This window comes from Prorops nasuta, unplaced genomic scaffold (assembly GCF_024137725.1).
Source record: "Prorops nasuta isolate Cenicafe-Biocafe unplaced genomic scaffold, Cenicafe_Pnas_1.2 PNAS00050, whole genome shotgun sequence".
In the NCBI taxonomy this organism is placed as follows: Eukaryota; Metazoa; Arthropoda; class Insecta; order Hymenoptera; family Bethylidae; genus Prorops; species Prorops nasuta.
Window position 1 is genome coordinate 685,239 of NW_027116847.1, and position 13,341 is coordinate 698,579.

At 40.1% G+C, this 13,341-nt stretch overlaps 1 protein-coding gene across 1 annotated transcript in view; it reads left to right on the forward strand.

Moving 5' to 3' along the window:
* The window catches only part of LOC136784177 (uncharacterized), a 56,763-nt gene extending 43,513 nt beyond the window's left edge, over nt 1-13,250 (forward strand). Inside the window, exons 6-10 of the mRNA XM_066744694.1 lie at nt 974-1,119; nt 1,407-1,739; nt 8,005-8,180; nt 9,852-10,161; nt 10,217-13,250. Coding sequence (XP_066600791.1) covers nt 974-1,119; nt 1,407-1,739; nt 8,005-8,180; nt 9,852-10,161; nt 10,217-10,614 — 1,363 coding nt within the window. The 3' untranslated portion in view covers nt 10,615-13,250. The remainder of the gene's footprint in view (nt 1-973; nt 1,120-1,406; nt 1,740-8,004; nt 8,181-9,851; nt 10,162-10,216) is intronic.
* The last annotated feature ends 91 nt before the right edge of the window (nt 13,251-13,341 follow it).

The window sequence follows — 13,341 nt, forward strand, 5'->3', positions numbered from 1 at the left end:
GCGTGGAGATAATAAGGGGGTATAGTCGCGCGAAGAATGCGTTTTTCGGTACGAATGTATGGGTGTACACACAGAGTAGAATTCGTTGGTGGTAGCCAAAGAGCTTCTCTAGTGGGGCTATATAGTTTCCGAGTCTTCTTAATCATGGCGAAACGAGGAGGAGAGGAGGTTCTGGATCGTGGGCAGGTAGTCCGGGTGGTCGTGGAACGAAGATCCCGTCAGGTAGAAACGGTGCTGCTAATGGTAATGGAGTAGTTGTGTCGATGGTTTCAGGGGACCCGGTTGCTTATGGGTTTTTATCGTCGTGAACGAGCTTGCGACTTCCGGAACCCGGGCACGCGCCCGCATTCGACAACTCGACCAACACTCCGTACTTCCGGTCTCCTGCGAACACCCCCCCCCCTTCCCCGTCTTCCCTCTCTCGACATTTTTCTGCTTACTTTCCCCACGCACGACTAATTCCGCACATTCTACAATAATTTATACAGTCGATGTACGTAATACGTTTCGCGCGGACACGTGTCACGCTCTTTCGCTTCTCCGCGTGATACAGCATAGAGTTTGAAAGCGGAAATTAAAACTCGACCGTGAATACTTCCAGGAATGATAAGTTGGACGAAGGCTAATTGCCGTTGGCAGACCGTTTAATCGCTTATCGTTCGACGCTGCTTTTGTTCCGATAAATGCGCCTTTGTATAATTTTATTAAATAATTTGTTCATTAGAGGGCTTTTTATAGCTCTCTCTCTCTCTCTCTCTCTCTCTCTCTCTTTCTTTAAAGTCCGTGTGATTTGGTACAGCTTGATGATATTGAACAGGTTCGATCGTCGAAGCAATCTGGCGCGGTAAATCCCACGAGGAGGGGCGTGTATAGCGTTTTAATAGTCTCGAGTTGGACGATGCGTAGTATGTTTGGACAACCGTCATCTTGCACAGTTTCTCCTCAATGAAATTTTCCATTTCTCGCGTTACAGTCCTTCGCTCTACCGTACGATGGGCAGCGTAGGCACCTTGGGAGCCAGTACAGGACCCAGCATTCCATCCTACACTTTGCCTTCTTACATGGCTAATAGTCAACCCGAACTCGCCACGCCTGTCCAGCAGCTTTGGACCAGTCAAGGTAAGTCACATTTGCAACAATTAAACATTCCTATTGTTTATATTTACGTAGAAAAGTATGTAATCATACAATCTCTTCCTTCGTTACTTCCATAAAAATTGAGTGTAAACATTTCAGAGACTATCGTTAAATCACATTTGACCTTCCGAATTCCTTTAGAGAGTTTAAATGGGGTTCTTTTAGGTGACGGTGAGGGAAGGGGGGTAGGGGGGTGACAATATTTTTGGAGGACACGCGATCCAGACCGGTACTTCGCCCGATAAATATCCAGAGATTGGTTTTTACAGGTCTGATGAGCTCGAGTCTCTCGAATCTCTCGGTCCCGGAGGATTACGGCGGCAGCAAGTCGTCGGGGACGGTGACTCACCAGACTTTACCTGCATTCTCCTCGCAGCCCTTTGGCGGAAGACCGAGTTTCCGCTACAGCCCGACATACTCGCAGCAACAGACCACCACCAATATAGGCGCGACAACGGAAACGGTTGCGTGGACCACCCCGTCGGGTTACTCGTCCACGGAGGCCATCGTCCCTTACAACATACCCACCAGGCGACAGACCAATAATAGCGCTTCCTCAAATGCCCCTCATCAACTCAACGCCACCAACAGCCTAACTGCAAGTGAGTATCGATCTGGATCACTGAAATTTTCTATGAAAACTCTAGCTATTCTAATTTTAATAGTCCTTGGTGTTGCATCACCCAATAGCAATACTTTCTATGGTAGAAACACAACGTTACTATTTAGGTGTATTTTCAATAATTGTATGTACCATAGAATTTATTTTACGATAAACGCGAGTATGTAATTATGAAATTTTCATCTTCGGCGTATTTCAATTGTGACTATATAGTTTATAATTTTCTATCAAGCCCTACTATTCTGATTACGCTTATCACTGATGTTGCTTGCACGACCTGAAAGAATAAATAACTTCCATCATAGCAATAAAATATTTTAATTTTCAATAATTTAACGTACCATCGAGAATCCATCATTCTTTCGCGAAGACGCCAGTGTATAATTTTGGAATTTTCCTCCGTGGCATATTTGACTCGTGATCAGCGTCTTCGGTGATACGTTCGAATGACGTTTTATTCTCGGCTATTTTCATGTTTTTCATAACTTCTTACGTTTTCTCACGCGTGAGATTAGTGAATCGGACGATGCGTGATTTAGGCGAAATATCTCGCTCGATTGTCTTTGTTATTGGAGAAATAATCAGTCGCTGCGACAAGCTTTTGTGTCGAGGATGATAAACATGGGGATAGCGACGTAAACTGATTGGGTAAATAATGGGAGGGTTGGGTATATAGACGTTGTGCGTAGTGTAAAATTTGTGGTTATGTCAGTTTGAAATGAATGAAAAACGAGGGAATAACTTGTAAGAGGAGATTTTGAGTCTGTTGGTAAGCCGCATGGGAGTCTGGTGGTGAGGCTGAAGCCACACTTGAGGCACAGAGTCCTCGAGAAGTCCTTCAGGAGGACCTTTCCCTGCCTAATGCGTGTCCTCGTATTTTTTAACACGAGCGTGCATGATGTATGCGTGAAAAGACTGGATGGCAGCGGCTCTCTTTGATGGATGATAGAGCTCTTGTTCGCTCGCGCCGTGGCGTGGTGTGGCGTGGCGTGGCGTTGCGTTGCGTGGCATAGCGTGCGTTCGTTCGTCTATATGCGCCAGAAGGGACGAATACGAATGAAACGGTTCAGCGCCGGCGCTTCCTTTTCAAAACCGAACGTGTGTCGTGTCCTTCGTCTTACACTATGCGATCCATATGTAACCGTGTAACGACACACATACGACCAAATGCACGCGTGGATATCGTCAAATATAGGCCTGGTGGGCCGGGGTACACATTAATCCCTAAAGTCTATGCTCAAAAAATTAGTCCTGGTGATCTGGCTCTCCATTTTTTTCTCCACTGCCAACCTGCTTCGTAAATTATTTTTTTACCTCCAATAGGCTCGAGGGATCTGATCGAGAGAGTTCCTAACAGCTTTTCTCATGCTTAGCTCGAAACTTCTTACGTCCAATGATAAAAACTCTAAGATTCGTAGGGAACGAGTTTTTTTTCTGTCTTAATTTTTCAGTAATTTCTCGGTTAGTTTTTGGGGAACTAGGCTAGAGAGGGGAAGAGGGGGGGGGAGGGGGAGGTATGATAAAGAGCATGGACAAGTTGTGGGGCAAGCGTGTCCTATTGCAAAGGTCATAAATAAAGAGAAAAGGATTCGTGCGATGGGTTTAGGTATATATATATATATATGAGATCGGACGGTGGGTGGTTCGAGAATGGCATCGATACATAGTTAGCGACTAATTTGTTGCCAGCACTAAATTACGTCGGGGACTGGGGGAGAGCCGTGTGGATCGCCTTACAGTTTCCCCCAATTTGCTGGGCAAAGCTTGGGAGGCGACCGACCAAACTCCCCGATAGGTGAAGCATATTTACGAATTTCTCGACGATTATCGAAACAACTTTGAGATTTATCACCGTTTAGGGTCACTGAAAGCTGACCTGCAATTTAATAGCTCCTTTCGAGTGCGAATCTCAATACGACACCATGATTCTTTCTTTCGTATTATTGAACCGAACATCGACACAAATTTATGGAATTATAATTTATTTTCTGTTAGAAATGCACAATGTCTATATAACTAAATTATCTAGTTCTTTGTTAAAAAATTGGCATAGATTTTCAGAGGGAAATTTAAGACGACTAATTGTTTTGGTATAATCAATATATATTAGTACATATATATAAAGTTGTGGTCGATAATAGTATCGGAAATAAGCAATCCTTTTGCGAAACAGATGACGAGAAGAAAAATGGTGCACCTGATGCTCCAAGATATGTGATATTCGTTGGCACTGATCATGACCTACGTAAAAGCAAGATCTAATCTAGTTGTGTCTACACTTGCGATACGCACAGAAATAAAGATAGAGTTGTAACGAAAATTTCAGTACCTTCACACCTCCGCGATACATGAAGTATCTAATCATCGAGTAGATATATAGACTCGACGATCTCAAATACCATTCATGCGTACTTATTACATTTAGTACAATATTATTGTACGTATATCTCGTTTATCAATACACTTTTAATCAATACTCGTTGTATCCTTCTTCGATTGCCCAATCTTTCATGCTTGTTTGTTTTTTCAATTATGTGAAACACATTGACAGCCTCGGTAACAATAAATAACGATCTCCATTATTGTATATACACTCTCGATAGCTTTTAAAATTATAACGAAATGTTTACACCTAAATGTGTTTTCGATTCTTTAGAAGTAATTTCTTGGAGAATTTCGCTCTCTTATGCAAGTTCTCAAGTTCAAGAATATTCCGATATGGCAAGAGTTTATTATTCGATATGCAAGCAGTCTCCTGTAGTAATAATAATTAACGCGGCTCGTTATTGATAAGGACGAATACATTGAACCTTAATCCGTATGTTTCGGCTGTGCCAATCAGGAATAATTACTTCTGTTTATGATATAAAGTCTGAGACGAGGGTAAGATGAGTTTCCACCAACTTGCAAAGGTTCACGCGGGTCAACTTCTTTATCCGTCTGACATAAAAACTTAGGGCTTCGATCTTTCAAAGTAAACGATCTTGACTCTTTGCGTCGTTATTGAACGTCTATTGCATACAGATGTCGGATATATTCTATATTGCTTCATGCTCGATTCTCACCCCTAAAAGTCAATTTATCCACCGACTAGTTCCCATGCTCCACTCGAGTGTGATCCTAGTTTCAACGTTTTTTTTTTCTTACCACATATAATATACTCATTCTGCTTTTCTTGAAAGCATTCTTCACTCAATTAACATTACGGTATTTACAAAAGTTGTGCAAAAAATAGCTCGCTACGTAGCTTATTCAATTCCTGTAGGATCTTGGTTTAAAATTTTATCTTATCATCCATCTCTCTTATAAGAAATCTCTTGGCTAAATTCACTTCGATATTAATACTTGAACATATAAGAAAGCTTGGTACTTTATTCAATTCATGGAGAAGGAAATAAAATAATAACGAAAGTTACAGGAGGAATGTAAGGGAGAGCTTTAGTTTTCATGGAAATAGAAAGAGGACGGAGAGAAAGTTTAAAGGTCTTGAGTGGTTTTGGAGAGATCGGGCCTGCGGTTACATGTGCAAGCAACAAAACGAAGCTCTTTTTGGCTTTTAATACGCCGCTCTGCACCTCGAGTGCCGATGTTGCTGCTGCTGGGTCTGCAGGGGTTGCTAGAGAGACGCGCGTGCACCGCTAAATGTTCAGCCAAAACCAGACGCTCATTCAAAGGAGTTCCCGAAAAATTTTAAGCACGTGGCTACGAGTTAAATTAATCGAACCGTATATAAATATACGTAGCTTGTGATGCTCCTTATGTATATATATATATAAATATAGCCTTAAAAACTCTATAATTAAAATCCTGTTTATTTTTCTTACGTATTATATATATATATATATATATATATATATATATACACACTCGACAATGATCGAAAAATACTTTCAGATGACCACAACGCCCGTGACGCAATGGCAATTTGACCTACTCGGCTGTGTGTTTAAGTTAGCAAGGAGAGTTTGGTATTTATACGAGAGGAAGGGTTGTTGAATGCCTACTTCTGCGTATCAACGCAGCTCTTGCTTACATAATATATCCGATTGCCTACCAGTTAGAGTTGGGCACTATCTCGTCGTGGCTCTCGCGTCCTCTGACCTCTTCGTCCCCATCTTGCCGCGTTCGACGTAATTCGACCCCCCTGCTTTTTCTTCTTTTCCTCGCTATGTCCTATGTATCTCGTTACTCCGTGCCTCTATTTACTCCGAGAACGATAATCCTCGTCGAAATACGCGGTAATCTAGAAATTTTCTACGCGAATTCGTGTACATTAGCACGGATAATATTTCTCTAATTCTATCCTTGTATCAGAGCGGACGCTGGAATTAAACCGTTAAACCTACGGAAAATTCTCGAGTGGGATAATGAGTAAGGAAATAGCTTGTGCTGGCGATAGGAAAGCAAAGAGTTTGCATTATACGAGTTATCTGTGGGTCAAGGTAGACAATGGGAGAGCAGCGAAGAGGTGTTATAAGAAGAGGAAGAGAGAAGCGCGCGAGTTTGAGCGGGAATACGATCTCGTGGATTCGAGTGATCGAAGTGTGTAAGGGGAGAGGTGTAAAAGGGAAGCTTATGGGGGGAATTGCGTGGAGCCGAGTGGAGGGAGGGAGGGAGAGAGAGAGAGAGAGTGAGTGAGTTCGTAGGACTAGCTCTGTCGCATCAGCGGCTTCTTGCTTGCTTACTTCATCCACGTTGACGATTCTTTTCTACCATATATCCGATTGCTTCCCAGTGGCTTCGTGCAGGCCGGATACGCCGTTCTCTCGTTCGCTGACCTCTCCCTCGCCCCGTAACTCGAAACTAAATCATCTACCAGCCTCCGTTTGCACCTCCCTCTGCATGCCTCCACCTCGAAACTTCGCGACCAACTCTTTCGCTCACCTCCTCGCCGCCCGCGCCGCCTTCGTCAAGTGACATGCGCCCGACGCAGCGCTACCGAGAAAAATATATAGCACTTTTGCCCGACGGCTCCTCTCCTCTTTCCTCGCGTTGTGCGTAAAATTATTCTCTACTTTCTCACCAACTTAATCAGCACACACGTTAGCTATTATACTGCTCTACTTTCTCCCTTCTCATCGTACAAATATTATTCGCTTGATTTTCCACATTTGTTATTGTAGTTGTCGGGTGAGTTTTTAGAGAACGTAAATATGCACGAAGGATTCGAGGTGGACTCGAGGGCACTTTCGGCTGCTATCGACGATACACCGGAAGCTCTGATAAAATTGTTTCTCTCTTTCTCTCTCTTTAGTCTGCAACGGTCTTCCTGTCATTCACTAACGGCCGACTCCTTGGTCACCGATGCCTGGTTCCCATGTTTTTTTCTCTCGCTTTATTCTTTATCACTGGATAACGACAATGCGATGTCCGAATTTTTCAAAATAAGCACGAGTAATATTTTTTTCGTGTGAATACCGAAAAACTGAGTTTTTCGGTATTCACACGGAATCGTTGGGAAACTGTTGTAGAGTGTACCTGTGAATTCTCAAAAGTCATCAAAATGAATTTAGAAGATTATTATGATAATAGCGACTGTACAGTCGTTAAGAATAATTGGATGAAAGTTTGTATAGCTCGAGGGAGTTTAGCACTAGTGCTCGAGGCAAAATTACAAAAAATGTACAGTCCTCGAACCTCTCATGGTTTGTGCGAGTCGTAAAGTAAAAATCGTTGGAAATTTATCAGTTTTCCGTCTGGATAGTTTTTCTACGGTTTAATGTGGCACTTGTTTTTGTATAGGAATCACAAGCATGTAAATATATATCGTCACGATTATTGTCGAGTAACCGAATGAAAAGAGGCCAGTGGAGATAGCAGGCGGAACCGTCGGAAACTCGTGCGTCGTTTCTTGTTTCATTTTCCTCGATTCGTTACAAAAGGCACTAGTCACTCGGTTCGAATCGCGCAATTCTTCAACCTTTCGCAATGGCCCGCGGGAAACCCAGGAGAAAATGTGTCTCTCTGGAAAGAAAAATTATTGCAACGAGTAAAAATCTCGGTCGATTCTTCGAGTTGGTCAACATCAAGGACAAAAGTTAGGATTTCTTTAGAGTAAATGATAAATTATAGTAAAAGAGAGCAACATTTATTGTGATAAGCTAAAGAATAGTAAGAATTGCGAGAGAAGGATAAAAAAATGGTCTTATGGTGGGAGAGAAAGAGGAGGGGGGTAGCATAGACGTATAAGCAGGAATAAGTCTAATTAGCGAGGAAAGCATCAAAATTTGGATATATAAATGCAGTACATAACATCGAGGCGGAGTTGTTTACCGAGGGCCGTGAGTGCGTGAACTGCGGCGCAATTTCCACACCCTTGTGGCGAAGGGACGGTACTGGCCATTACCTCTGCAACGCATGCGGTCTCTACCACAAGATGAACGGGATGAATCGACCATTGGTCAAACAACCACGTCGCCTGGTAAGAAAGACTCTACGTGGCAAGCCTCACGATTTTCGGAATAAAATCGCTCATCTATTTTTTTCTATCGTCCCTCCCACGTCCTCGAGACTCTACTTAATTCTTTAAACTGCATGCTTGAAATTCTGCCTAAAATCAAGAACGAAGAAGACACTGGCGTGTACGATAGAGAAAAGTAGAGGCGACATTCTCGAAAACGTTGGTTTGGACCATGCACACGACTATCGGCTGTTGGTAGACAAGGCTTACTACCAGAGGGATTGAAAGAGAGTAAGAGAGAGAAAATTTGGGGATGTGAGAGAGAGAGTGAGAGAGAAAGGAGCCCATGTGGAAATTCGCCCGTAGTATTTGTCCTCGGAAAATGGTAACGCTGCCAGACCTACGAACTCTAATATTTATATACGGATTAAAAGTTTCTTGCAGCGTCTCTCTTCGATGATTTTTCTTTTCTCGAGAAAGATAAGTGCGTTTCGAGTAACGTACGCGTTACGTGCTGGATATATCCCTTAACGTTTGGCCTCATGTCTGTTTCAGTGGCGGACCAGGGCAATTTCTACAAAAGCTTCTGTGGGTATAGTGGCACCTCTCGCACCTACGAGGAGAAATCGAGCCGTCGTTTGGTAGGTGTCATTCCCCCAAATCAACATTCTCTCTTCCTCTCTTTTTTTTCTCTCTTGCTCTCGCTTTCATGGAACCATGCACCGACGACGCCATTCTTCATCTCCAGTTTCTCACCTCAATCGTCTTGCGGAATCCCACCCTTTCTCTCATGCTTTCTATTCTCTCCCACACTTTTTCTTCTTCTTCTTCTTCTATCCACATTTCCCTCTATACTTTTTTTTATATCACTTTTCATTCAATTCTCTCGTCATTTTTCGAAATTTGCAACTTTTCGACCATTGGTGTACTGTTTTGCTATGTGGATGTAGAATTTTTGGTAGTGCAGTGGTAGTTTTAGTAGTATTATACTAGCTATAGTTTTATGCGAAAGGTATATTTCGATTTATGTGCATAAAAGTTTTTTGCTTAAATCATTCTTCAGTCATATCTTGGCCCAATAAGCTTCAATCCTTTTTTAGCAACATTACTACCTATAGTAGAAAATCTGTCGTAGTTTCGAGGTGCCACTATGCCCATGGTACAACCACTCTCTCCTTCTCGAAATCGCTCGTTGCCTGTAACTAAAACTGTTCAATGTTGAAACAGAGATTCGAGAATGTTAATGCCTACAATCTTGATTAAGTTTTTACAGACGCGAGTGACTTCGATCGAGGGTGGCTCTCTCGTTTATCTACTCCGACTGATTCTCTACAGGGTCATTGGGGAATTTTGCGCAAGGCTGTACACAATTTGCACATCAATATAGCATACGTGCTGTAAACTAAATAACATTTTTCTCTCTGAAGAAATTGTCTGAAAGTTTTCTTTTTATACGATTATATATATATTTGGTGCATTGACACACAACGTTGCTGTACAAATTGTGTCAAGCAGGAATTGAGAATAGAATGAGACCGACAGTTTGTGCATGCTTCATTTTTCAAGTGGGAAAGGTAGTTGGTTATTATTGACACGTGAAGCAAACGAAAGAGACGTATAGAGAGCATGCATGCAGGAATGAGGAAAATGCTATGTGGAAATTGGATGATTAATATTTGGATCTTTCTACAGTCTGCGGCGAAGCGCGTAGGTCTGTCTTGCAGTAATTGTCACACGACTATAACATCTTTGTGGCGTCGAAATACCGTGGGTGAGCCAGTCTGCAATGCCTGCGGGCTTTACTACAAGCTGCACGGAATTCCAAGGCCAAGCAGCATGAAAAAAGATAATATTCAAACGCGCAAGAGGAAACCCAAGGGTGGCATGAAATCCTCGGACACGCCTCTTCCTGGTCCCGTTGCACCCTGTTCGAATAACAACAATAATAACAATAATAATATCAAACCGGAAATTGGTAAGTGTCAGAAAGAAGAAGTACGTTGTTTCTGGTAGAATCTATCTTGCTAATAAGTTGTCTTTGCGTGTGTCCTTTGTAGATTACAACGAGTTTAGAAGACGTTTCATAACTCCCCAAGAGCTTTACGTCAGCAGAGGGGGTATGTGCAGTCCACTACCCCCCAGAGTAGTTCAGTACGAAGCTTCGACAGAGCTGTACTACGACATGATAACCACTCAACAGCAGCAGCAACAGCAACAACAGCAGCAGCATCAACAATCTCTATTGGAGAATCACTCGCCAAAAGTCGAGTGCCCATCACCCCCTTGTGCAACGCGATCCCCAGTTATGATCTCGACCAGTCACTCGCCGGATCATCATCAACTGTCACCCCATATTGTCACCCTTGGCAATACCTCGCCAACTTCCATCGGCAATAAAATCATGCTGGACAACGGTCATCTTGAAAGGCCAACAGTCGTCTCGATATCATCCTAATTGGAAGACGAAATCAGAGTAGAAACATCTTGGGAACCACCCAAAGTTTTATAAGGATCTGTTTTGGTCAAAGTAGGGCTTTCTCCTTGTTGTGATTTTCGATTCAAGGTCAAGTCAATTTGGTAAATTAATCCTTATCGGTTCCTTGTACAAATAAAATTAGTGGTTAGGGCGTACAAACTTGCTGTATAAGAGAAGGTAGGGCCTCGATGGTATACTATATATATATATATATGTATGCATGTATGTACTTGCCGTCGAGACACTCTATCGTGTCTCTTGATTATTGCGGCTGTGAACTGATCCGGTAGGTCTGTGGTATGCCCTAGTATCATTTGTAGGATAAAGGAAAATATTAGGATTGTATTGGATTATGACTTGGTTTTCATATAAGGCCCACATACACAGAAGAGGTATTCATTGCCTTTAAGCTCATGTAAAATGCGCGACGTCAGACCCTTGGAAAATTTCTACTCGGAAAAATTGTTCAAATGATCGTTGTATACTCATGATAATTAATTCACAATTAACTTGCCATAGGAGTCTTTTGTTTGTTTTCTGTTTTTGGAAAAGTCTCGAGTTAATCATGACAATTTAGAAGTTTTTATTTAGGACGTATTTATAAGAGTTTTAAAAATCGTGTAAATTATCATAGAAATGGCTGTTATCTTTTCGTTGAGGATACTAACAGCTTGGACGAACAGGGCCACACAGCTGACTTACTTAGAAAAGCTTTTAATATTTTTATAAGAATCTTTTGAATTAACCAATCACAATGGTTCCATATAGATATCTGGCATATGAAATTTGTCGCTTGTGAAGAACTAGTTTTTTTTTTGTTCTCAAAATTTGAATGGGCTTATCGTTTAGACATCTTAAATTATGAATAAAAACTCTATTTTGCAGTTGTTAAAAACACGTTGCAAGAATTGAGCTAAATACTGTAACTGTTCTTGTATAAATTAGGAAATTTTAGGCGGATAGCATATGCAGGTCAAATGATAAATCTTTTGCCAAAGATTTTATTAACCTTTTTTAAGTTACATAGTATTCCTTACGTAGATTTGCAGTAAATAAAATCATTCTTATAAATCATATTTTGTTTAAACGAAAGTTCATATTGCAAGAGTGCTTCAATTTAAGTACGACATATTTTTTCGTTCAGTGAAGGTGATTTCGACACTAAAGCTACCATCAAATGGCCGTTTTTCAATGTAAACACACCTGTATAAAAAAAACCTTTCGGTAGATTTAGTGTTAAGCCATTTCCTTTATTACGAATATTTTCCCTAACAGTATGATAATAGTTTTTTTGCGTCTTATAAGTGTACATAATGATACAAAGGAATTATGGCCAGTTTTGTAAATAATATATAGCATAAAATCATAGAATAATATTTTTAGATAAGCATGCACAATCAAATATATGAAGTTATAATGTAATTAGAAACTGTTACGAGCATTGTATTAAACTGAAATTATTACAGATTAGACTTTTTTCACAAATTAACTTTTGTATCGATCATCATAAAATTATTTAGCCAAATATAATTGTAATAATATGGAATCACAAATGTATGGCAATGATATTTACAAGATCTTGACCATTTAGGATTTGCTATAAAAGTTTATGTTCGAAACGTTTAATTCTTCAAAGGTTCACATATTTTAAACTTTATTAAGTTTGATTATTTGAGTCGCGCGTTAAAGAACCAAATCTATTAACCTTGATCATTTGTTGTTTTTAATAATTTTAAATCCTAATTTTTCATCGATAATAAAACTTCAGCGATAAGATAGAGAGTAAATCTTGTATAATAAAGGACAAAAATGCTTTCACTCGTCAAATAATAAATAATTTATTTCAGATTCTCTGCTACTGTAATGTAAAAACTTTGCCTCTGATTACAGAAGAATATATTTGCTTCTTTTTCTTACTTCAGCCTGAGTTATATGACGTTAATCGTTTTGGCAACCGAGCGGTTCATTTTTATTCGAGTATTTAATGTAAATATTGTTTCTTTTACAAAATATTTGCTGTGCTGTTTCTACGATTATTTATTGTTTTGCATTAAACGAGACAAGTTCCATTAGAAATGCGGCAGCAATATCTTGTGGTTTGTAATTGCTACGCATTGGTTTGTATATAAAGTTGCTGTAAAAGACATATGTGATCTTAATTAAATTTAGAGATGTCATTAAGTTCATTTCAATAACACTTTTTACCAAAGACAATTTTATTTCAAGCTTTCAAGCAATGACCTAGTACCATAATGCCAAATTGAAAGAAAAAAACGTTGTTTTGTAAATAATAATTAAGTTTATAGACTTAAACACAGAATAGTGATATATTATCATTAATTTAGAGATATTACAGGACCTACGAAAGTCTATACGCTATTAACAGCGTAGCAAGACAAAGCCTTCTTTAAGCAATATGCATACCATTAAATAGTAGGTTAAGATGAAAAAAATTAACAAATCTGATGGCTGCGCACATATATTTTATAGTGAGGTTCACGTATTTCACTTTTAAACGTTAATATAAATTACATTTATTGTACTATACTATGTTGTCCAAATAATGTACCGAGTCGTCAATTATTTTTAAATAAAAAGGGAAAATTAAATATTGATGCGTAGATAGATTGTATTTGCGAGCTGATCCTTTTAGTTTATCCATTCATCTTCTTTTTTCATAATAAGTTGACGTTCCCCATTGGTAAT